The 27126-nt window shown below is 38.4% G+C and overlaps 1 protein-coding gene across 5 annotated transcripts in view; it reads right to left on the bottom strand.

The window, feature by feature from the left end:
- MAPK8 (mitogen-activated protein kinase 8) overlaps positions 1–27126 on the bottom strand; it is a 50662-nt gene that overhangs the window by 17934 nt on the left and 5602 nt on the right. For all 5 annotated transcript variants that reach the window (XR_011047904.1, XR_011047905.1, XM_068397347.1 and 2 more), the window contains exons 2-5: positions 9063–9229; positions 6260–6389; positions 4925–4983; positions 4662–4800 (exon numbers count right to left, since the gene is read on the bottom strand). Coding sequence is in view for 3 of the 5 variants with exons in the window: in XM_068397347.1 (XP_068253448.1) it covers positions 4662–4800; positions 4925–4983; positions 6260–6389; positions 9063–9184 (450 nt within the window). In the remaining 2 variants the exon portion in view is untranslated. The remainder of the gene's footprint in view (positions 1–4661; positions 4801–4924; positions 4984–6259; positions 6390–9062; positions 9230–27126) is intronic.

The following is a 27126-nucleotide window of genomic DNA, read 5'->3' as shown; positions in this document are numbered from 1 at the left end:
AATTAAAGAAGGAAAATGCAACCAGCTTTACAAGATATGTTAGCAATGTCTGAAATAAATTGAGGTTAGTAAGAAATGTTAGCTCTGAGGAAAGGTCTAAAAACTGCTCACTGGAACAACAGTCATTATTACGATACAGAACACAAGTAACATGACAATTGCTGAAATCATTTGATGCAATAATAATCTTGATACAAGAATTATTAAAATTATAACATGAATGTAAAAAGTATAAGGTTTCTTTGCAAGCTGAGGCTGCATTACCTCTTTTGATCCAACACAGATGTTTCTCTGAACAGGAGGGAAATCCTCATGCTCACACAGATTTAGTTTCCCATTTAGAATTCGGGTTTATACTAATTTTGGCAACCAAACCCAAAAAGGCACCATTCAAAAACTGCCAGAAATTAACACAATCATTAAATTAGAGTGGAAAATGCCCTGATACAGCTTCAGATCACCTTAGTTAGATGATCTGAGTTAGATGGTAACTGTATTCTCTTCACTTGAACCCTGAAACCACATTGACAACAGTGGCTTTACAACATCTATTTATACGGACACTACACAGACATATTCAGTCATTATCTCAGGAGGATCTTACACACATCTGAATGTCACAGAGCAAATGTTACAGAGTAACTTCAGAATAACCTTCCCCTCATAAAATCATTCATAGCACACAGGCCAACACAGATAAGGCTTGGATCCTTTCTGCCTACACTCTACTAAGATTAATGAGAGAAAAACCTGAGATGTGGCAGAGGACTCCAGCATTTGAGCTGCAGGCATTTGGTAAGTAGCCCTATCTTTTACTGTTTCATAAAGACTTAAAAGTAGCCATCTGCAAGATAGATGTAGTTTTCATTTGTACTTGTATGGCTTTCAGCAAACTCCTTAGCTAAGAAAGCTGCATTAAAGACAGAGAGGAAACCATAAAAAGGAGTTCCAGAACAGCAGAATTTTAATGGGTAATTAAAAGTCTTGCATACTTACATATTCACATATGCACTTTCAAATCATACACACAAAGACTCTGTAGACAACTGTGGCTTAAAAGATTCTCAAACACCATAAATGAACTCAAGTATTATAAGGCATTCCATCTATTTAACACGCATGTTTCAGATTCTGCTACCATCCTGTTTATTATCAGCTTTATTTTTGCACACTTCTATTATCTGGAGGATGTTCATTGCAGAATCCCAGGTGCACGCTCATAGTATTAACTACACTCGTCGTCCCCAAAGCTGCAGGATTAATAATGTTAAGAGATCTTCCCTTTGCAAGAGAAAAATCACTACAAGAACAAAAAGTAAAAGCTTGCAGAGTACTGTCCATCCTTAATTTCTGAACATCATGTAGTTGTCATGAAGCCTAGGAACATGTTGTAATTTAGAATACAGAACTGTCCTTCAAAATGATGGAGGTGAGAGTTGACTTACACTGCATCCAAATTCATGCAGAACCAATACCTCTTATGTTTTAAATAAACAAGGACTCAAAAGCTCCTACAAGAGCAATCAAGTTAGTTAGGCTGTATAAATATACCCAGAACCTATAGCAGAAAGTATCTCGCATAACCTTAAAAGTGTAAAATGTCAGTGCCTAAAAATCAGAGATTATTCATGGCCGTCTCCCCATTAATCAGACAGGGAGAGAGACGCATCTCTGGAGGGTAATTCATGGATTCTATGGGTTTTTCTCTTTCTAAAGAAAGATTTCTGTGAAGGGCTTCCATAACTAGGCACCTTTGTCAAGTGCTCAAAATCAGGCAGAATCCAATGTTTCAGAGTCTCCGTGAAAGACAAATGAGACACGTTGTGTCCTTCAGCAAGTCAGTGAGGCACAACTCTGCAACGCTGATCATTCATACTCCTCAGATTGCACAATATAAATGAACATGTACTTCTACACTTCCTGGGAACTCCGTCTCTGCAGAATGTTCTGAACACAGCAATGTTCATTTGCCAACATCTGTTAAAGCTGGTGTAAAGCTCCAGTCCGATCTTTAACAAGATCAAATCTTTATCCACTGATGTGGCAGCTAAATATGCCCCCTACAACTTTTAGGTGAAATTGTCTGAAACTCTTTGTGTTTGATCTCTGCCTTGTTCCGTGCCTCTACTTTGCTATGAAAAAATGACTTGCTTCTATGGCAGGTAGTATCCAGTGCTACAGGCACATATACAAATTGGTGTAATTTCAGCCATTCAGCAAACTTGGAAAAAGTTGTAGAGATGCTGATATTATCGCAGCTGTGTTAGAAGCTGAAGAACACAGTTAAAAACCATGTGAAACTACCAACACCAAAAAAAGCTAAAGCTTCAGAGGACACTAAAGAAGTACACTAGATTCATAGCCAGAATGCTCCATGGGCAGCCACAGTAGTGCACACTATGTTTAACGAGTAACTAGTTTCAAGAAAGTAATTAGCTTTAGACATTAAGGACAGTGGTGCTGAAAGCCCAGAAGAGTGGTATGAAGAGTTGCAGCCACATGGTCCATATGAACTATGTCCCTTTTCAACCACGTCCTCCTTGTCTTCTGAGGTTTTGTTTAACTTGTTCCACAGGGAAACACGATTTTGATACTTTACACCCTGAAGTATAAAGGCATAACGCACACAGCAGGTAAGTAATGCAAATGCTTTGCCTGAACATACTCTTCTAACAAACTCTGAGAAGCTGTCAGCTGAAAATCTACCACGAAGATATGCAAGTGAAATGTATCTGCCCATGTCCTTCAAAAGCATTCATGCATAAATATGTTACTATTTACATAGCAGTTGTATCTATAGTCTCTTTGGAACAGGTCATCCCTGTACTTCATATTACTGCACAACATGAAGCATTTCAAAGACTTCACCCATATTTACAGAGGCAAGAATTCTATTCTCAAAGCTGTCTTTATTCCTGCCCAACAATTACCTGAGTAGTTACTTCTTTTCTATAAATGCATAAATATTTACATTTATCCATGACTTCTACAGGCTCAATGGGTTGATGCCCTTTATAGGAGTACAAACCACCCTTGAAGCAAGTAAAGTTTTAGAAGCTCCCTCCTGCCTGTGCTAAGATCCACAGAAAGAGACCCTCTTACATTACCTACTTTAGCACGTCCACACAATATGCAGCTTTCCAAAAAATAAAAAAGACCTACGAAGACCCACGGCATTAAACTAACATACCCAAGTACTGAAGAGACCAGAAAACGTGAAGCTGTGTACAAAACCATTACTTCAATCCCACAGGCGCATGCATTAGGACACAAAGGGCTGCATAGTATAGGTAGGTCATATGCAATATAATACCACAACTGTGGTAAGTGAAGTACCCTAGCTTTGCCTAGCATCCCCAGAATAACGCAAGAAGCCTGCTGACCTGTCTCAATGCCCACATGCAGACCAAGAAGAATAGGGTACAATGCCTGGTTGCAGGCAATGCTTCTGCTTACCTGCCCTTGCCCATCTCTTTCAAACACAACAGTTCAGGGTAAATTGCATGCAAGAAGGAAGCCTTCACCCTCCCTTCCTGAGCTCCTCACTGGAATGAGGCAGCTGATGAGTACCAGAACTAGCTTAGAAAAAGGAAGCAGCGTTTGGCCATTCAAACCATATTCTCTATTCAAGCAATTGTCCCGGTTCCCTTGAGGGAAAAACAGCATACTGAATGGGAGTGTCATACTGCCAGAATCAGCCTGCAGGCCATTCAACACCCCAGTCACAATGAGGTGGACTACTGAACCGGGCAAGCATCCTAACACAGCCATTCCTGTGGTAGCATTCAGAATTGCCATTTGTGATTTGCTTTGTTGTGTACCTCATCCATGAGGAAGACTATGTAGTAATGACTGAAAGTATCACACATGAATAAGTTTAATTGTATCTTCTGCATCATTTCAGAAATGAAAACTTCTTAAACTCTCTAAAAAAATTACAACGAAAAATGTAGCACTGTAGAAATACAAGCTCACAGTTTCCCAAAATAGCAGAGATTATATTTGAAAAATTATAACCAGTCAATCTCAAGCAATCTTTACACTACATACAAATACATATGAGATGTTTAACTTCAACAGGCAACCTTAATTCAAAATTTCTTGACTGGATTGGAACACACATACCATTTAAAAAGCAGTTGTCAGTTTCGCCTATAGGCGGTCTGAATTAATGCTTTGTGACACACAGGTGTATGAAAGTTCCACTTACAGGTCTTTATCATTATCTGTTTATCTGGAGACTTCAGATATTTATTCATTATTCTGCTAGTAAAAGAGCAGAAATAAAATGGGTGGTTCTTCCAAAAGATGGGATTTCAGGTTTGGTTACCAAAACAATAAAGGCAGAGACGCTTTCAGATATTCTTTCCTGCCATGACTACTAAAATAGAACATTACACAGAATTAGAGGAGGCAATGTAACTCACTGCAAAAATCTTTACTTGCTCTGTGCAGATTATTATAAAAACATTCAAAAGGTTCATTCCAGAATTGCAGTGGAAAAAGGTAAGCGTGACGATTTCCTTTCAGTTTTCTCTCTCTGCCTATGGGACAGGCTATAGATCACCCTTTGTGCTCCTATTTCTGAATTTTTTCTGTCTTTTAAATACTCAAGGCAAAACCAGGTGCAATGAAAAACACACACAGTTAAGTTCACTTACCCTATGTATAATTCCAGCTGAATGAAGATGTTTGATACCACACAGCATTTGATAAAGAAGATAGGACATTCGTTCATGGTCTAGTTCCATCTGAATCACTTGGCAGAGATTTGCATCCATCAGCTCCATCACTATGTAGCTTATGAAGAAAAAAAAAAGAATAATAGATAATACTGTCATTTTATTGTATTCTTTCCCTTGTTCATCTTTCTGTGTGAATATTTTTAAAATAAATTCTCAGCTTTAGTTCAAATCAGACTTACACGTCTTGAAATTCTTCCAGGGATTTCTGTGGTGTGAACACATTCAGTAGGCCGATTATCTGTAGTAAGGGGGAGAGGAAGTATAATCGCACCATAGCAACAGCAAAGTTGCAAAGTCAACATTTCAAAACCAACACCCAGTATTCTGATGCGAACCTCCTGGTACACAGTGAAGCTCAAGACACTCAGTGGCTCAATCAGGCCTGACATGCTGTAACAGATGCTAATGATTTTAGGAGGAGTATTTTTCCTCCACAAATCACATAACCTAAAGACAGTCTGTGTGCATTAACAAGATGATATTCAAAGCTTAACACTTAAGGAAGTTAGTCAGTCTTCCCCTGCCTCCTACTTTCAGTTTGAAGAGAGGTGCTAAGATTTTTATTGCATATGAGGAAAAATAAAATTAAAAACTGACAAAGACTACCCAAGAGATACCACTTTGCCATTGACAGAGGTGAATCAACAACTCCACCGAAAGAGAAAAACAGATTCCTGGAGCTGCTTTAGGACATTTCCCAGTTGCTAAAAATGGATGGGATGTGCAGAAAAAGGTCAATCTACTACTCACCAAGAGTCAGGCAGGCTTGCAATAGTTTATCATTGTATAAATCATGCTTTAAGTAAAACTTCCTTCAGAGAATCCACACAGAAACCATCTCTGTCTTAGAAAAAATACAAATTTTTCCCAAGCAGATAAAAGAGAGAGTAAGGAATCTATGACTCTCTCCTTCCCTAGAAGCCAGGGAAAATTTTATCTTGCTGAAGGGGGATTAAGAGGGAAAGTGAGGAAGACGGCACACAGCTGTCTCTGAAGGAATAAAATGGCCAACACCACCCTTCTGTAGTTCAACTTTGATAAATTTATCACTTAATCTGTCCCCATTTCTGTGATCTGCTCTACTCCACAGCTTCTTAAGCATCAGACAGTTCCTGTTGTCACAAGATTCCTAACTCATTCATGCACCAGAAAAAAAAAATTATTACAGCCTTTTTTCTTCTATTTGTCTAGCAGCAGCAACAGAAACAAGGATGCACTTACACTCACAGTATTCTTATTTGCCAGGTCCCTGTAAAAGGTAGCAGTTTAACACTGACTCCGTTCCTGTTTGAAGGGAGTTTGAAGGGGGTATTTAAAGATTGGGCAGGTATTAAAACTAGTCAATAACAGCTCTTCTAAAAGATTCTTCTGTACTTATCATGGAGATACAACCATGCAACGAAAACCTCTATAAACTACAGAGGATGCCATCCTCTGAAGTCACTTTTAAGACTTTTACAAAGAATAACCTTCTAGTTAATTCTTTAACATTTAAAGCAGGACACTGCACTCACATTTTTGTGATTAACACACTTCATAAGAACAAGCTCTCGGTAGGCTCTTTTAGCGTGGGTTTGGTTCTGAAATGGTCGGCTTAACTTCTTGATTGCAACATTTCGTTCAAGGATGGCATCATAAGCTGCACTGTAATTAAAAATAGCATTATTACATCTCAGTGTCAAGGTCCTTTAAGCTGTAGCAGTTGACATGTTTTTTAGATACCTTGTGTCATGTCTGCATATAAGCCAAATTTCCAATATTACTCAACTTTAGGGAGTATAATAGTAAAGTGCTCTTCTATGCTGAGCGATTCAAAATTTAGAAATGTTTCCCAGCTTCATAGATTAACACATGACAATCTCCACAAAATAATGCAGGACCTCTGCTTCCTAAAATATCTCACTAAAGATACTGAGTTCTTGCCACTCATTGGCACTCAAGAACAGACGGCCTAAAAAAGATTCAAAACACTTCAAACACAAAAAGCACATCAATTTTATGTAAAATCTTCACACTGAAAGGAAGGGAGAAGAAGAGAGGAAAAGTAGGTTATATAAAGGTCCCATGCTTTCACTTACGCAGTTGCTTAATATCCTCATGAAAATGAGAGCACCAATGTCAAGATAAAACAAAAAAAAAAGTGAGGAAAGCTTTAACATCTTGATGTCACTGGCCTTTACTTGGTAAAAAGCAAGAATAACATTTTGTTTGCAGACTAATGCCAAGATTGTCATATGATTCTGTGACACAGGCTGTTTAACTAGGGGAGACTGTTACTGGGGACAACTCCCATACGTATCACATTTCTACGACAGGAAGGCACAGATTTTGTTTCCTGCAAGAGCTAATAGGACAGCTGACTACCATGCAGACTCAGGAAATATTTATCAGTTACTAAAAAAGCCCCAGCAGAGAAAATACTGTTTTCTTGTCTCTTATCAAGAACGGTACTCAAACCTAATGAAGAACATCTGCCAGTAAAAGGTCAGCATCTATTAAATCCAACTAGCTACTTTAAAAACCATGTTGTCCATACAGTATGTAGGCTTGAATGATTTTTTGTCTTTTTTTTTCATCATCAAAACCTCTAGTCACTATCAAAGAAAAAAAAAGGGAACAACGTATATTGGTAACTTTCTTTGGTACACTTTCCACTATCTGGAATTTCGCCCACCTACCTCCAAGATAAGGAATGCCTTATGAAAGAGCAACGAAGGGGTGGACAGGAAACACTGCCAACATGGGACTCCTGTACCAGTATTTAAACTTCTGCATCCCCAGTACATAACGGTAGCCTTAGAGTCTGTTCCAGTCTTAGATAGGGTTGAGCCTTAAGTCCATCTACTTAATATTCCTCCAAATCAAGTTGGATCAGTTTTTTTAAAAAAAGAAAACAAAACAAACAAACAAACAAAAACAAAACAAACAAAAAAAAAAAAAAACACTACAAAAAACCCAACCCAAATCACAAGAATTACAGCCTGTCTCCTCCAGACATGGGCAAGTTTTAACCACATGAGCACTCCAGTCCTTCCCAGGGTAATCAGAGCGGTTTAACTAAAAAGGCTTCAACTACCACTAGCAGCAATTACAGAATGACACTAGAGTAATTACATGGTCAGTTTTTGGATCTCAGCTCCGGGAGGGGCAGCAAATTTGGAAAACAGGCAGTAACATATGACTGGGAATCAGAAGGACAGTAATAACATCTGAAGGTTTTGCAGGCATTTCTGTAGCAACTAAACAAACTCTAGTCAAACAACCGTCTAGGTCCTTATTATATTTTCTGCTACTGCTTCTTACAGACCAAATAATCTTAATGCTAGAAGTTACCATTTCAAAAACAAATCTTTCTAGAGTACCAGTCTTCAAGTTTTCATTTGCACTAAGCAGACTGTTTAATTATTAACCCAGCTAAAACACAAATGCGAATTAAAAACCCACCCATACAACACATTCTCTGAACACTCATCAAGACGAGATCAAGGTAATAAAGAGGTTACAGGGAAAACTGTTTGAGAAGATTATGCTTTTCCCTACCTTTCTCTTCCTTGATGTTTCTTTTGTATTTTTATGTCCCTGGTTAGCATCTTAAGAGTTACAATAAACTGGAAAATCTGCAAGTTCCTGTGCTATCTCATCCTTCTCTTGAACATTCAAAAAACTCACAGGAATAAACCAACATTTATCTTTGGGGTAATGTCACTGCACAGGAAACAGTGCCTACAAGCAGCTAGTTGTCACCAATCTTAAATCGATCACTCTTCAGACCACACAACAGAGCTCTCATTCAAAGAATGACATTGTCAAGTCATATTTTCCTAAACTGCATCAGGTATTTACATATTACACTGACAGTCAGCACCATAAATGCTCACTAACCAATATCAGGGACTACTTAGATTATGAAACTAAATTAAACAGGCCCCTAACAAACCATTTCAAGAAGTAAAAGCATTTACAAGCAGCAAATACTATATAGAGTATTTCTGACTTTTGTTTCACTGTAAACAGTGTGGTTTAGGATTAGGATTAATTTCTTTATCCAGGTATTTTTCCCCCCATTAATTTATGGGATAAAGCACAACTGGCTGAATTTGCACAGAAGGGCATCAGTTTGGAAGAAAGAAAGGATGTAGGTCAAAAAGCAACAGCAATAGCCCTGGCTGAGGCAAAACCGCCAACAATTACTATTGCCGTTTTGTACGTAAAAGGTAGTTCTCTACTCTCCTGCTCAGTAACATATGACAGATAAAAGACTCAGAAAATTCTACTAAGGTAAGATAAAAGTACATTTATATTTTAAAGAAACCTTACCATACTATTCCTTGTGCTCCTGATCCTATTGGCTTTAAGTTTTGATACCGTTTCAATACAGTGAAAGTAGAGTCTCCAATTTCAACACTGTAGAAATTGTTGTCACGCTTGCTTCTGCTCATGATGGCAACTTAGTTAGATTGCTTCATCCAAATTTTGCTTCTGGCCTGCAAAGAAATAAAATTTGAAAAACTAAGATTTTACAACTGTATGTAATCTGATAAAAGGCAAAATTCTTTGGAATATGTGGAAGACACTTCCCAAATAAGTCCCATATGCAAATGTAGGTTATTTTTAATGTCTGCAGGAATGAGACGGTATATGTCAAAATGTTTTATTTTTAGGAATGGCCTAAGATAGGATTCTAGAAGGGCAAAAATAATAGAAAAACGAAAGTGAAAGGATGGTAGTAAAGATCTTAGATGGCAATGACAGAAGATCAAAAGGCAGGAGGCTACATGTCATCCACAGAGCTCCAAGAGTGCTGCCATTCCTTCACACAGACATGCAGCAAGGCAGTGGGGTTTGTACCAGACACTCTCCAGAGGACCCTTCCAACCTAAACTGTTGCATGACTCCGTAAATACAAGAGTGACAAAACACCAACAAGTCTTTCAGACATTGCAATCGTCAAAACACTCTTCCGCACAACCGCCAGGAATACCTGTCACTGATGTGGAAGCACATACAGTCAATCTAGGCCAGAAAAGGAAAAATGGCCTTATCAAAGATCTCACATACTAGCTCCTATGAAAAAAAGTAATAACCAGAGAGAGAAAAAGAGTAAGAAAAAAGGATGTATATTCCACCAAAACTCCCTCATATTAAAAAAAAAGGCAACATCTCAATGCACATGTCCACAGGAGAAAAAAGTAAAACTGCACAGTGGCTCTTACTGTATCATTTCCTGTTCCTTTGATGTTAACTGTGCACTTCTAATTTTCTCTTTACATTGGTTTTGGGTGTAAATTCCTGTTTGACCAGAAGAAGAAATTTCTTCATTTCTTCAAGAGCTACAGCATGCTGTCTTCCTTGTTACTAACTTCAGGAACATTCTCCCACATTATTATTCAACAGCCCCAAAAAGATTCTTAGTTTCCGTACTCCATGACGCTATACATTTTTTAAATTTTAAACAAGCTTTGAAAATGTGGACAGTGCAAATGTGGCCTCCACAATCACAACTCCATAATCACAACTGTTGTACAAGTAGAATTCTTTTAAGAATCTGTAAACTTACTAAATTCCATTTCCAACTAGCTAACCTTCATTCATTTCAGCTACACAGGTGCAATAAAAAGCACACATTTTTAACTATTTAGTATATTATAAATTAAAAATGCACTACCTTACTTGGCACTTATCTCAAAAGAAATGTCTATTAAACAAGCCCCTTTTCCGAAATACTATCAAAAAAACGAGTCTCTGTCAAAGTCTTAATACCAAAGGAGCTTGTATCAGTGTATTAGCAGCATTGTCAAAGGCTTCCTTCTCCAGATGACAGAGTAGGCATAATTGGACAAGAACTGTTGCCTAGCACAAGAAAAACTATATACAAGCTGGGGATCCAGACTGTAAAGAGTAGTACGCTCCATGGGGTGGAGGTAAGCTTACTGGAGGGAGCCAAAAATCCTCATTTCTTAGCAATACACGACACCATCCCCAGCTCTTTCTTCCCTATGCCTTTTATCACTGCATCTTTGGACTCTGTCTCTTTCTCAACACTTTCTTCACAGATGTACTCGCACAAATTTTTGGAATAAAGATGCCCAACAAATACATAATGACAACAAAAACCCTGAATTAGGAGAGAAAGTTTGTTGTTGAAAGTATGAAATCAGCCAAAAAATTTTTGAAAATGAGTAAACAAAGAATGAAGACAATCATTCACACAATCTTGCATCTGTTCATCATCAGCTGAGAAAAAAAAAACTATTGAGTTTATCCACTAAAACTCTATTGAGACGTAGTGACATTGAACAATGTAGGATTAGCCAGAACAGCTTAGTAGATAGAGCTCTGCTGTTTCGTATCAGCATCAAGATGAAAGTTTAATACTTCACTTTGGATAATTCCTCGTAAACAAATGCAGGAAGGACTGCTCCTCTCCATCCAAGTTTTTCAGATGAATGTTGACACCTTCACATTTAAAGGTCAATATTTGGAATAGCCAAAGCCAAGTGTTCAATTGAATTTTCTTTCAATTTGGCGAACTTCACAGGATCAAAGGGTGAAATAAACCAAATATAGTTTAAGAAAAGGATCTTGAAAGACAATATTCTCTTAGAAAAGAATTCCTTTATATTAACAGATTTTACATGTATACCATACATGGTATTATTACCAAGTAGATTTTATTGCCTTAAAGCTTCCTCATTCGCTACGTGTTCAATACTGTAAAATGTGCCTGGCAATATGTACTGGGAAACTCGTATTTACTAACCATTTTATAATTCATAATAGTATTTTAGCATATAGCAGCATATAAAAGAAATCCTTGCTTATTTTTACTAAGGTAAAAAAAAGAATTCTGTGTGCAAACTTTCTGTAATAAAGCTTTCACTCCTTTACGAATACATTAGCTTTGCAGTCACTTAGGTACTGCCTGTAACCAATTAGTCTAACTCTCTCTGCTCCAAAGATAAATGAAAAAAAAAAAATCATTTGCACAGTAAGTCTAAGCTTCATAGTTGAAAACCCCATATTCTGGACTATTACAGTAGCAATGCTGATCCTAAAAAAATCAAGTTTGTGGCAAGGTTTGGCATGCAAATTCTCTCTTTCACTTTAGCCAGTGCCTGTATCATGGGCAGAGGAGAGCAGCAGGAAGCTCTCAGGGTCCATTCCCTGCACTCTGCAGGTGCCCCCAAGCAAAGCCACCAAGGAAGACCGGGAATGCACCTCCTGGCCAGAGAAAGAGAAAGCACAAAGGATAGTTTTGCCTATACATGAGCATCAGTGCCAAAGTATTTGGCCGATAGACAGCTTCGGTCAGGGCTACAACATGCAAGAGGCCAGCCTGGCACCAGCCCAGCACCAGCCCACCATCTCACTCATTCTAGGCTGAGTCTCCCCTCCTTCAACACTCTGGTTTTGCCACTTCCGCTCTCTGCTATGCACGAGGAACAGAAAGCTCACCTCTCAGAACTCTCTCCTCACCTGCCTTTCCATACCCACAGAGAAAACCAGACTTATCTAAAGAAGATATGTCTAACTAGGCTTTTTTGAGTTGCAGAGTATGAGATGGTGTTGCTCCCCATGGTTCAAACCATTTAGAGACAAAGTTTCTCTTCATTGGACTGCTTAAACAGAGAAAGGAAAGATCTATAACATCTACTTCAACAATGAAAAATATTTAAATTCAAATATTCCAATATTTTAAATCGATTTAAATAGCTATTTAAAAATATTTGAAAGAGAAACTATTCCAATACAGATTCCTAAAGCAAAATATTGTAGACACACTGTATCACAACTCAGGGCATTTTCAAGAGTTACAGTTAGAAAATAAAAAAAAAAAACACAAAAACACCTGCTAAACTTTTTAGTTCCAAGAACTATTACATTCCTATCTTAATGCCACACAAATTACAAATTCCAGCTGTCAATGGTTTAATTATAATTGGTTACTTAAAAAAGAATGAGCTAAGTGTTTGAGGGACACGATTCAGTGACAGTCAGATATAATTAAATGTGCCTCTACCCTGTTGAAAAATCCACTGCTGTCAGTCACCACATGTAGAACTTAAAATTAAAAAAAAAAAACCAAAACCAAACAAAAAAAACAATTAGTAAAGAATAAAGTAATAAGAGGGAAAACCCATAACATTCTATAAAAGCACTACCAGATTAGAGTTTAAAAAGCTTTCCCTGCTACTGGATTCTTTAAAATGTTGTTAAAAACCACACCATGTATTGTATCTGAATAATACTGAAGAGCCTACAATGCACCATGTCTTTCTACTGACAGTTGAAAACCTGAGTCTTCTAATTGCTGATGTATCTATTTAACTCTTTACAAAATAAATTACAAGAAAGTTTCAGTCAACAGTTACCCCTTAGTCATGAAACTTAAGTAACTCTTCTTTATAACAGATGTTCTTATAATAGCTGTGGGTATTCCATAAGAGATCTGATTTACCTGGATCATGCCTCAAACACCCCACTGCGACCTTGACCCATACATCACTAGACTTACAAGACTGCGAAGCCTGGAAGTTTCTCAGACCACTATTTGGCAATATTTCCAAGTCCTAGGAAATGAGTAAAGAGCAAGACTAGAGAGATGGACTTTGCAGTGCAAAGATTGCTTTTGCAGGAACTATTTACAGGTGGAAGCAAGTAAAAACAAATAGCCCTGCTCTTACATACTGCAAAACTAAAGTTCTGCACTTTCAGTAAGACGCTATCTCAGGGAAGGGACTGCTTTCTGAAAAAGAAAGTTTAAAGAACTCCTGAGAAACTTCAAGTCAGGGTGTAATGCACAAGTAAAAGCAGTCAAAACACAGAAGAAAAACAAATACAGATACAACTGGGAAGTTTTTGTACTTTAGACTATATTTGCATACAGCAGCTCAGGAGCACCACTCCAAATTTAATGTTACATCCTTTAAAGACTAATATATGTAGTGTCTTGTATCCCAATGTGCACAAAAAAAACAAGTCTACTTTGGATTAGGATATTCTTGTTTACCATTGCTCGGAGTATTGACAGTCAGCACAGTTCAAAACATGAGAAGGATGAAGAAACCGAACAGGCTGGCTGAACACATACATTAGTCTGTTGCCCAACTGACTTAGAAACAGGCCTGAAAACTCTTCATGTAGCTAAACATATGCTTGAGCACATGCAACCAGAATCACAGTAGTTGGTTCCTTTCCCATTATCAATGAGGTTTGTTCCCATAAGCTTCACATGAGATTGAAGTGTAGGCTTAACAATGGCTGAAGAAGAGAAAGAATTAAAAGCACCCCAGACCAATAGATAGGATAGAAAAATTATATCAGTTAAACAGTGACAGCAAGAGAGAAGAGCGAATAAATGAGAAGGAGGGAGACGTATCCTGGATCGAGGAAGGAGGAGTATCTCCACTTGCATCTAAATTACCATTCCTTTTTCTGCAGCTTATCAAAAATTATCAGCCTCTACTGTGTTAGTAAGTATAGTCTACCTCTTCATTTTAAGTCCATGCTCTTCTAGCATAAAACTGACTTAGCTCGAGAAGAACTGGAGCCAATTCTCAGAAAAGCCATTTCTTGCACATTTTGTATGGTGAGCTATTATGGGATGCAAATAAGCCACTTGGACGTATCACACTCAGATCAGCATAGACAACAGACGTCTCAGAACATGCATATGCTTTCCCCTCGCCTCCAACCCTCCGGCATTTCATCCGGCCATTACAGCTTCCTCAGCCTAAACCAGCCTTGACATCCATCTCCTCTGTGCCCCTCGCCTCAAAGTCTCTTTAACTTCTACACATTTTTGTCCATCAACCATTGAAAGCATGAGCCTCTCATTTTATAAGCAAATTTACTTACACTCCATGCTTTGCTCCTGCTCAGCTCAGAGCCTGTTGTGCTCCCTGCCTCTTCACCTCTCATGAAAGCATCCTCAGAAGTGCCTGGTATTGCCCAACTCTGTAAATACAGCTCCCAGAAGAAAGCCAAACACTTAATTTTTTCCTATCTGCTAATTTTATGGTGACTCGTCTTATGAAGTTTAGCTTCAAAGATCCACAACACCAAAAGTCTTAGTCTTTAAAATATTAAACTAAGTCTAAATTCAGAAACTGGCAGACTTTCAAGATTCTTCGACAATGTATGCCTGCAATGTCTTTCATTAAAACATGATTAAGCTATATCAGGTAAACTCGCCCACCTGAAATTTGACATTTTGCTCCATTTTCTAGCAATTTTGCAGAAGCACATATGGGAGAAAGGCAGGATGCAGATTCCAGATTTCTATTATTAATGAGGAAACTAATAATACATTTGTCCCATTAACTGTCAACTTGCCAGAACACTGTCAACTGTCAGCACAGAAAGAATCCTGCAGAACACTTCCATTTCCTCTCGTACATCCACTATTGTGCTTTTCCTTGAAAATACCTTGCCTAAGCAAATTTCAACACAAGGCAACCTTTTAGTGGCAGCCCACAGTAACTCAAGATAAGGATACTCCAAAACTGAACCCTAAGATAGTACGGTGTGGTTTGGCATATTAACTTACTAATTCTTCGGATTGCTGTAAGTAGTACTTACATGAGGAAGTAAACCAAAAATGCTGGAAATGGAAATAACACTATATCCAGTGAAAGTCCCATAGGGGACCTGCAAGGCTGTGCAAAAGTCTTAGTTTGATTCCACTAAAAGCAACTAGAAATCAATAGTCCTGCAGGAGACTTAAGATGGCCAACCATTTCCACTCATATTTTACACAGCCTGATAAAGTTTAAGTTGTAAAAGCATGAACATGGATGCACTGAACTTGTAGCTCCTTGAAAAGACAAGCAGCATATCTTTATGAAAGTAAATATTATGACTAACCTTAAGTATGGACATTTATAAAAATGTTTCATTGATATTCTCCTCTTCCTCCACAAGTGAATAATACCGACAATAGAGATTGACCAAATTTCTTCACCCAACTTTAAAATAAGTATATTTAAAACAACAGTAAGATTTTAGAACAAAAGAAACCATGTATAGCATTGTTTATATACAAACACACAAACATCTGCCATTTACTTCTGTTTAAAGAAAGGCATGTACCTCAGCATTTCAGAACAAGACTGTCCTATATAAACTTGCTGACTTCAAGATAGGTAGAAGATAACATAATGCTGTATTTTAATACTAATATCAAACTTTGTCTCTAATACAGAAAGCACTGAACTTATTAATCAAGACACAAGGCAATGTATGGACATTATATATTAAAATATTTTTCCAGTACAGCATAAATACTTCAGAGAAACATAGGATTTGGGCATTTGATTTCTTTAGGAGACAGAGATGACTTGATGCTCATTCCAGACCCCATTTAATTTAATGCTTTTTATGCCTATGATCTATACCACTGGCAGTGCTATTAAGAGGACTCCAAAGTAACAGAGCTTCAACTCTCAACAGCACACTCCCAAACTGTAAATGAACTTCATGTGTTAAGTTCAACTGAACCAGTGTGGTTCAGTTGAGGTTCATGGCTATGCAGAGCTTGTGGTACAGACACAGTTACCAGACCTGTATCCACTATGTCACTATGGCTTGATTTGGGCAACCTCACGTTTTGCTTTTAAGATCAATCCAGGCACTCATCTGCACCAGGACTCCGAGAAGTTTAGGTAAAACAACAGTCAATTACAAGAACTTGTCCAGCTCACAGGGGCCCTAAGTGTTGTACCGCTGAGTTAACCACAGCAAGTTTATGTATCCACAATTAGAATTTAATGGGAAAACCGTGTGCTTTCAACTAGACATCTGAGTATTTACCTTCAGTGCAGCACTACCATCAAATAATATTTTCTTGGCTATTACACCTGCTAGTCTTCACATCAACTAGCTACCAAGTCTGTGCTTTTTAAGTCAGAGATCACTTTAAAAACAACATGTAATTATGCATGACGTTACTTTTCTCACTCAGTGACCTGAATGCACGCATTCCAGGCATACAGAGGAACAGAAATGGATCAGGTTTTGTGGAAGAAAGGATCTTTCAGTTTACATAAGAGCATAAAATATTTTATGACCTCTGCACTTTTCCCTCACTAAAGATAGTAAAAATTAACAGGAGTTTCAAAGGTTGCATTGAAAACTGACAAAAAGCACACATTTGAGACACGTTGCTTCTTTTCAGGCAACAAAATGGAACCCAAGAGATAATTTTCCCACTAGGGACATGGAAATAGACCTGGCTAGAATACTGCAAAATTAAAGGGTGGAGAAACATATGCTCTGTACAGCTAAGTCTCTAAGACTGATCATTAATTGCTGTTTTATACCTTTACTAGACAACATAAAAAGAAAATCCAGTATTCATCCCATGCTATAGCACACAGTATCTTACCCTAAGTATCCTTTTATGTAAGAAATTTTACCTGTTCAGTTTGTTCCTACTGCAGTGAAGAAGTACAGCTGAGAAGATATTTTCATACCTTAATACCTTGAAATGTAATACACTATAAGAAATGAGAAAAATCGTAGGAGGGAACAACCATCATTAGTTACAAGTTTTGCAGGGAATCAGACTTGGTTTTCATGTTCATGGTTTCTAAAGCAATCCTTTCCTAAGAGCAGGCATAAATGGGCTTAGTCTTAAAAGAAAAGTAGGATGCTAATCCAGCAAACAGTCTTTGGGGCAAGACGTGTCTTAGGTACAACACAAATACCAACTAAGACAGCGACCTACCTACACATGCTGAAGACTGGGGGCTCCTGGGCAAAACTGTTTTACAGTTAAAGGAGATTACTACAGTAGCTGTTCAGAAGTAGGATGACAAAAGATAAAGACCATGACAGTTAAAAAGACGCAGAAATGGAAAAAGGCAGTTTTAAAACAAAACAATTACATATATTAACACATTAATTAGTAATATAATCAACATCATAATAACATAAACTACCTATTAATGATGATTCAGTAACTCCACTTAGAAGGGGATCTAACACTACCGAAATGAATATTCTGTAGGAATCTGTGGTTGACCTAGAGAAAGCCAACAGTATTTCAAGTATACACTAGATTGTTACTGGAAGTGAAACAAACGTACATTACATTAATAAATTTTATTTAATTTCTTTGTGAAAATACAGTTCACACATAGGTGATTTGTATGCACCATGAGTTTGTGAATGCTTGTCTAATTTTCAGCTGTCACATTTAAAGGCTTCTGAACAACTGCTAAATGGATATTGCAAATAGAGCCCAGTTCCCAGATACTTAAAAAACCAAAGGCTCAAATTTAGGAAACAAAAGAACAAAAGCATTCTGTTTCTTAAAGGTAACTTCATAACTCGTTCAGTTATTCACAAAAGTAATCACAGTTTTAATAATGTTTTCTTTTTCCATACTGCCCTTGAAACTGAAAGTTTTGCTTCACAATACTTCCAGCTCTGTTAAATGCTAATGCAGATAAGGAATTTGGAAAAAGGAGTTAATGGTAGCTGGGTGAACACTGCAGCAAGATATTACTAGACCATTATAAAGGCTAAAGTTGTCTGAAAAACCTGAAGCTTATTCTAAAATGAAATATTCTCATTGTTGACTATAGGATTAATTTTCTTAGCATTTTGCGTAGCTTTCAAATTACACCTTCACAAATGAGATGGTTTTAAGTTGAACAACTTCCACATGCTTGCGTAAACTACTCCTAACGCTGACATGCTTTTAATGAGATCTCTAGGTTGTGCATAATTGAGATGGAATTGCCTTGCGCTTAATCTAACATACACCTGCATTACAGGAGTCCTCCATTCAGCTCATGCCACTCACAGAAGGAGTGGCAAAACACAAAATTTCGAGTCTACAGACTGATTTCAGGACCTATTTTCTACAGGCAACTATTAAACAAAACCACATACATACTGGAGTGATTCTAATATATACTTCAGGTCAGAAGTGCAGTGCAGGTACCCTTCTTAAAATAAGAGTATATTTTAACCAGAAAGTCAAACTTCATTAGTTACAGATTTAATAAAGCAAAGGTGTACATCAGATCACAGTGCTCATCCAGAAGAGATGTACTGAGGCAGGGGAAACCTGTATAAATGCAACAAGGGCATTTCTGTTATGACTTGCCTACTGCTTTCAAGTTCAGAGAAGGGGAAGTCACTTCAGTTTGCCTGAAGACAAGAGATTTAAGATGCATTTGAATTTTTTAAACGTTAAGACTTATGTTTTTCTTTTTTAACACTTATTTTTTACAGTAAATTCAAAGCAGATTTCTTGATTTTCAAGGGCTTGTTAAATATTTAACAACAAATAGATGGCTTTCTCCAATAAAGATGATAATTCCAGAAAAGATGACAGGTTTCATACAGAAAAATAAATATGACTTTAATGCAAAAAACATTTGAGTATGCAATAGCAAATCGAAATTTAGGAGAATATAACATGGGCTGTTTGTACCAATGAATTACCTCAGTGGTTCAGCAAACACCATTGCCAGATTGATAAATCTCTTGGGAAGACTTAGAGCCCTCTCTGTTAAACTAACTTTGTCCTCAGTACATTTTTAGGACACAACTATGCAGAGTCCTAAATTAACAATGCATGAAATCCGTTTATACTAAGCCAATCTTTCCAGTGATTTAATGTTGCACTTTACAAGTCCATACAGTGGCTCTAACCTCATACTGCAGCTGGATCACATGATGAGTTTTTCTGCTTATCTAGAAAACTAGGTATAATTATCTTCATATCTTTCTGTCATCTCATCTGAATATTAAGACACTGATCTGCTCCTCCTTCTAGTCGCTTCAGTTAGTGAATTACCTCCACGGCGGGGCTGTGACAGCAGCTGCAGCACCGGGGCAGAGCGCAGGTGAACAGTCTGACCCACAAGCACCACTAGCTTCCTTGTTTGCTTTGGAGGGAGGGAAGGGAGAGGAGAGTTACTACTGGCAGCCAGTCAAGGATTTCTACAGGGAAGAGGAACATACTTATTTTCCAAGCAGAGCTCTTCAGTAACAGCTGCTGGCAAATACATCCTTTGAGTTTTCCCTTTTCATGCTGCTCCTTGTCCTCTCTTGAACAAGGCAATTTCACCAAGGCTGAGGACACATTCTGCAGTGTCACTGAAGCTAGGAGTCCCCAGGGATTGTATCTGCAGGGTTAGTCATACAGGCAGGAACTTGAAGCTGCCATGTTCTCTAGCACTACTCCTGTCAGACTTATCTGATCAATACCATAGTGTCTCAGTCAAAAGTAGATGTTTCCACAAAGCAGTGTGTCATTTTGGGAACCTCATCTCAAAAGTTTCACAAGCCATGATAAAAGGTTAGTAAGAAAACCAGGAATACACAATAGCACTTGAACAGCTCGTTTTCAACATTATGTTTTATGCACCACTGCTTGAATTCCCTGCATCAAATTATGTTCAAATACTAGGTAGTCAAAAACAGCCGTCACTCACAGGCTGCAGTCGTTAGTGCCAAAATGTTAACAGCTGAACCTGAAATGGCAGAAACCTGAATTACAGAAAGTGAGAAGCTCTCAGTGATTTTTGTATCAGGCAACCCGAACTTTAAGCTTCTCCACTTCCACATTTCAAGTAACTTCAAACGGTATGATACAACATCAGAAGTAACTAACAATTCAGAGGTTGTTCAATGGTAAGGAAGGACCTATAACTGGCAGCAACAAAATGAAGACTAACTAGCAGAATACTGAGATACTGGCATTTGTCTAGAAATAGGTAGTGTAAGATCACATCCAAACACGTAGAAAGCTGGAAAACCAATTCCTGTTGTTAAACACTGCTCCAGCTGAACCATTTCCCAGTGCTGCTCAGCCAGCTGGCACGGACAGAACCACCAAAGCTCCAACAGCGATTTCACGCACCACTCCCCATCGAGCGCAGGCGAGGCCAACATGTCCACTTCACATCACATTTTCCTCAGAAGCCCAAAGCATGCATTTATGCAAACCAACTATCAAATAGCAACATTTTCTAAAGTGGCTGAAGAAAAAGCTATTCCTGGATGGGGATCAGCAGCACCAACTTCAAATGCTGAATGTGCATCCACAACTTTTGAGTACTCTCTATATAAAAATCAGTATTGAACTGCTAAGCACATTTCTAAAGAGAATTCTCATATTGTGAAACATTCAAAATAAGACAATCAATACAATTCCCCCTGCTTCTAAACCATTTTTTTGTTTAATATCAAATCAAATTAAGTCAGATAAATTATTATTACAGTCAGATAAATACACTATACACCTTGCACAAGCAGGAAAATTAAGAACCAAATAACAAATGCACACACAGAGTAAATTATTCACAACTGACATAAGTTTTGCTGTGATTCTCTTTTCAGAACATTTTTCTACTTTTTATCAATAAAGCTCTTATTGAGAGGATTTCATCCAATCCACCTTCCTAATCTTGCACCTCCGTTTCTCTACACTCTAAAATATTGTCACATAATGCCAGTTTATAAGCTACAGCCCTTCCACTACAAAAAATACTAGCATATAGTAGTCATTCATGAAGAGTTAAGGTATTGTTTGTTAAAGGCACAGAGACAATAAAAGAGATCGCCACAAAGCACAGGGAAAAAAACACATGGGACTACATGTTTCTGTTTATCTTCTACACACTCATATTACCTACAACAGTCAGATAACTGACCTCACCTCTGGCACTTTTAGTGCTACTCAGTTTTATCTCCCCTTTACGACAGTCACTAAAGAAGCTGGTCACGGAAGAAAATTATCCACAGACTGTTTGTTGGTTTAGGCCCTGCCCGGCAATTAGGTAACACACACATTATGGACATCAGCGGCTCTAACTCTGTAACATGAGAAGCTGAAGAAAAACAAAATTAAGATTCCAAAAACAGAAGAATGAGAAGGTAAGTTAAAATGTATAGCACAGTCTAAAAATTGGACTTCCAGCAGCCTGAAGGCAAGGAAAGAAAGAAGCGTTAAGTGAATTCATGCTATCAGCTCCATGAAAAGATGCGAAAAGTTGTGCTTGCTTATCTACCGTTCCTTCAGGCACCTCCCTCTCCGCGAAGGAAGCAGGGAAATCTGCCAGTCTGTGGCAGGGGAGATGAAACCTGACACTTCTTCATCATCGGTGCGTATTAAACACTCGGTGCTATCTGGATTTCCTGGTTTCTAGAATATATATTTTTTTAAATGGACATATTCTGAACACAAAGCAATCTCTAGAGAGAGCCACCAACATAAGCATTTAAAACATCCTCAAAACCTTGCTGAGAGTCAAGAAGCTTAAAACCTAGCCAAACTTTATCTGAGGCTTAGAGTTAATTTTGGTCATAGTCAAATCAGCCCCAGTCACCCAAATCAGCAACAAATCAGACTGCAGCACACAAACCCTCCCAGAACTTCTCATGGTCAAGTCAGTTCCTGTAACACGACCAGCAAGTCAACACAGCTGCTCTGGAATACCTGTGCACCCTCTCTGGAAAGTCCTCATCTGTGGCCAATAGCACTTAACATACATATCCTCACCAAGTTATAAATCACATCTGCTTTAGTTTATTACAATAACACTCTGCTACTATACAGTATTCTGTACTGTAAGTTCTCCAGGGTTTTGTATTTTGTGATAAGGGTATATATGACACAGAGATCAACACAGGAGGCTGCACAATGAAATTATGTGTTTGTAATTGAATATATTGCAGAGTTTCTCTATTCTTAAACTTTGTTTTATAAGAAGTGATCTGACATCAGCAGAGATTAAGATAAATGTCTTCCTCCTTCTTTAAAATAGATTTTAGATGCACATCTAAAGTAGGATGTAAATGAAGAGGCAGATAGGCTGCAGAACGCAATATTAAACAGCCTATAAACTGGCATTTATAACGCTGAAAACTCTCACCCTACCTTTCTCTCAATTTTTTTTTAATGGACTCCTGAACTGGGACTTTAATTAATCACAAAAAAGTTTAATAGGTAGCATTTTTCTAGAACAAGCGTTATCAGAATGAATAGTGCTCCATCTACAAAAAAAAAAAAAATATCACTTTGCAAACACTCTGCTGTGCTATATTTCATAGGAGAGTATCTCTACGGCTTCCGCAGTGTAATGTCACATGAAGCTCCACTACAGATGGTTCCATGATGAATCCTGTTATCACAATATATGAAGCAACACTTCGCCAGCTGTCTCTTGCAGGTCAGTTTTGCCACAGAAATCATAAACCAGAATGGCTCCATCAAAAGAAAACTTGTGTAATTCTACAGTTTGGCAAAGAAGCTGTTATGACAGCAGATTAAAAGACTATTCTTAGCAAAACTCTCTTTTTCAGAAATAATAGGATAAGGCAAGGATCTTCCAATTCCTTAATCCTTTTTCAAATAAAAGATTATACAAAAGGACAGTAGATGGGGAGAAAATCAAGGTAAACATTTTTAAAAGACTTAAAATATTCAAGTTTATGGCAGGGCATTATTTGTCACTCCATTTTTTTTTTAACAATCACAGAATCACAGAGCCATTTTGGTTGGGAAGGACCTTTAAGATCATCGAGTCCAACCGTTAACCCAGCACTGCCAAACCCACCACTAACCCGTGTCCCTCAGCACCACATCTACGTGGCTTTTAAATCCCTCCAGGGATGGTGACTCCACCACTGCCCTGGGCAGCGTGTTCCAATGTTCTTAAAATCTGAAATGAGTGAAAATTCAGTGAAGCAAGTCTTCAAAAAGCTGTCCCATTTTAAGTACCCAATTCAATTGTGTGAGAAGTGCAATCTGAATACATGCTGCTAGACACAGAAAACAGGTTAAAACCATAATCCTGCCAAATGACTGGGACTACTGCATTCAGGGCAATGCTGTTCCATGTTGCTTTATGCACCTCCCTTTTGTGCAGAATCATGTCATGGTCCATTCAACTTATTCAGGTAGTTGAAAAAGCTTAGCCATAATCTAACTTGATATTCATAAGAAGAGAATAAATTATGAATCTTGGCACTCTACTGTTTCAGCTAACTACCAAAGGGACTGGTACTTCTAACCATACCATAAAAGTTTGCCTGCATATGCTGGTCCTCTGCCGATCCAATAACGGCTGGCAAAGCAGTAATATAGAATAAATAAGCAAACCATCAGCAAAGTAAACCAGTAAATGTGACTCAATGAGATCTGCACAAGGTTAGAAGTGAAATCCCAGTCCAGGATTACTCTGGGGTAGGAGGAAATACTTGTTATTTAACCTCTTCTTGTACAGGAAGATGAAGCATATGGAAAAGACATGTTTCAGGAGAAGAAACAGATCAAAAGATTTGCTGGTTCTTTTAAAGGATACAAGCAAACAAAATACACCAAGTGACCTAAAATACTCATTAAATATCAGTGATGAAGAGGACAATAGCTACAGAACATTAGAGGAAGGAAGGATTTGAGTAACAGCTAGGAAAAGGATTTTCAAAATGTTTTAAAACTACATTCAAGAATCACATCAATAGTTCCACAAAAAGTAAATAAATCTTAAAACATTTTAACTTTAAATCCCAGTTACAAGAACTTAGAATCCAATTATGAATGTGCTACTTTCACTAATTCATGCATTTATCTGTTAAGTACAAGCAGATTAATGTGCTATGAAATCCTGTCTAAAGTATTTGGCATAAAATACCTCAGTAATAAGAGCTTTAGAATCAAATAAAAAACTCCAAAACTTATTACAACCTCAGCACTGACAATTCCTTCACAGATACCACCTGTAATGAAGTGCGGTACTTTGCACAATAATTTACTTGGAGCAGGGTGGCAAGAAAGCCAGTACATTTCAAAATAAAGGCTTCCTAGGTAGTTTGTAGAAAACTACACCAATCTACAGGATTCATTACTATCGGCAATAGAGTCTGTTCTGTTGCCCCATTTCTCTTAGACTTCAGCAATGCCCGATGCTCTGTCCCAGCAAAAAAATTCTTAAGACAGAAGTTCCCAAACTAGGAAGAGCTTGAGAATTCCCATTCTTTAAACAAAAGCAAAAAAAAAACAACTTCAGAAGCACTGCTGTGCACCACATGCTAGTGCTAGTGGCTGTGCACACAAAGAGCTGTCATGAGAAAATTCCTGAGGAAAAGAAGGAAGAATTTCAAATAAAATAAATGGAGGAGAATAAAGTAGGTCTAGTCACCAAGATTTTCTGATTTCCCCACAATGCTATGCTAATATTAATGAAACCCCTTTACCTCCGACATAAGCATATTAGAAACCAAACTGCCTTATTTCCCCATCTTGACATTCAAATGGCACAAGAATCTTACCATGCTTCAATTTAAAAAAACAGCAAAAGAAACCTTCAACAAGGAGGAGCTTTGCATTGCAGCAACCATGCAAATGCAAGGCACTCGCTGTTGGAAGGCTTCACTGCTCATTAAATGAACCACTGCCACGCACAAGGACCTTCCTGTCACTGTCTCTGGCATATTCACTTTTGGCACTAAATGAAACAACTGAACTTAGCCCACACCTTTCTAACAAAGCTCTTTAGGATATCACGTTACTACCCTTCCTGTTCTGAAGGTGACCAGGATGATTCTCATTGTTCAAAACATTCACACAATGAACAATCAAGAATTTATCAAGATTACGCTGACTGGCATGTCAACCGCAGCACTTGCTTTTTACTGTTTCCACAGTAAAATTTAAGATTAGGATTACATGCTAGAAACTATGTTTGTACTTTTATACCCGAGATCCTGCAAGCAAGCATCATGAATGTGTTAACCTTGCTCTGACATAATCTTAGGCGTTAAAGCTATTAAATAGTACATCTAGGGCTTGCAAGGATGGGTTTTTCCCACAGAACTCTGTCTTGGAGTCACACATGAGCAGCTGTGTTCATGTATTTGTCTACCTACAGGTTCAACCCCCAGGACAGCTGCTTTCCTAAGAGGCAAACCAGTCACTCTGGGTTGTAACTTTCTATTCTGCTCGCCTCCCTTTCCCTAAGATTTCACAGTAGCTTTAGTAAATGGACAAACACGTAAGACTTGACAATAACAAATGAGCTGCAGGATGGTGTCTTCTCGAGGCAGCACAAGCATTAAGGACAACAGCACAGACGGATTTATGGACCTGCCGTGGCTCTTTTTCTTTCTCTCAGCTGAATTTAGTCCTACCACTTCTCTGCAGTCATGAACTGCTGTTGTGATCAATTTAAAGTCAGAGCTGATTTGCTCCATGAAGCCACTTCCTGGAGTAACCGCTCTCCAGCTAAGCATAAGGAACCATCACCCACCCAGCAGCAGATCAAAGCCTCGCAGCAGCAGCTGCCAACACTCTCCTCTGCTACAGAAAGCAAGACCTGGACAAACTTCAGCTGGTTATCAGGCTTCTTACTGCAGGCTGTTCCTTTGGAGATGGGTTATGTTCATCATAGTGATCACAGGCAGTCCTTTATGCTAGCCTGCAAGCACTTCTGGCCTAGTTAGCTGGAAAGTTCAGTGCAGGGCATAAGAATGCCAGTATTGCCACCAGCAGTCTTGAATGAAGATGCTTACCACACATCTCATTACTTTTCCCTCCACAACTTCTAACAGAGTTCTGTGCAGCCTTGTTTATCTACATCACCGCACCTTTGTTTTGCCAACTTCCTCAAGCTACTTTGAAAATAAAATTTTTAAAATCTATAAACAGTGGAATCATAACATGGCTTGAAAGCAACCTCTGGAGAGCATCTACCTGCTCAAAACAGGCAGAACTTTGAATTTGTGTTTATATCAGGCTGCTCTGGACCTTGTCCAGTCAAAAGTCTCCATAGATGGAGATTCCATGGCCCCTCCAGGCTCTTGGTGCAGTGCTTGCCCACTCCCATGCATCAAGACATTCCCTTCATGTCCTACTGAAATTTCCATTTTTACATTTTGTGACCATTGACTCATCTTTTCACTGTGTACTTTTGAGTGGAAAGTGGCTCCATCATCTCTATAACCCTTTGCTCAAAGATAGCTGAACATAGCAATTACATTCTCCCTTAGCCTTCTCTTCCTTAGGTTGCAAACCCAGTCCCTCCTCTACTCTCAAGTGCTCCAGCCCCCAACCATCTGAGCAGTGCTGGACTCCCTCTACTTTGTCTCTCTCACAGAGGGTGCTTATACATCTGATCTACTGGGCAGCACTGCAGCTGGAGAGTCACAGCTGTCCCACAGATGGGCACTGTTCCTTCCCTGTACCTGCTGGCCAGGCTCTTTGTAATGCCACCCCGTAAGTAATTAGCATTGAGGGCTACAGAAGCACACTGCTGACTGCTGGTCAGCTCCTCATGCACCAGGAGCCCCATGTCCTCTTCTGCAAGAGTTGCTGCCCAGACAGGAGTTCCCAGGAATCAACAGGAGAAGGATCATTTTCATT

The sequence above is a fragment of the Nyctibius grandis genome, chromosome 4 (genome assembly GCF_013368605.1).
Source record: "Nyctibius grandis isolate bNycGra1 chromosome 4, bNycGra1.pri, whole genome shotgun sequence".
Taxonomy (NCBI): Eukaryota; Metazoa; Chordata; class Aves; order Nyctibiiformes; family Nyctibiidae; genus Nyctibius; species Nyctibius grandis.
The sequence above is the reverse complement of the archived record's forward strand: the minus strand, read 5'-3'. Positions and strand labels throughout refer to the sequence as shown.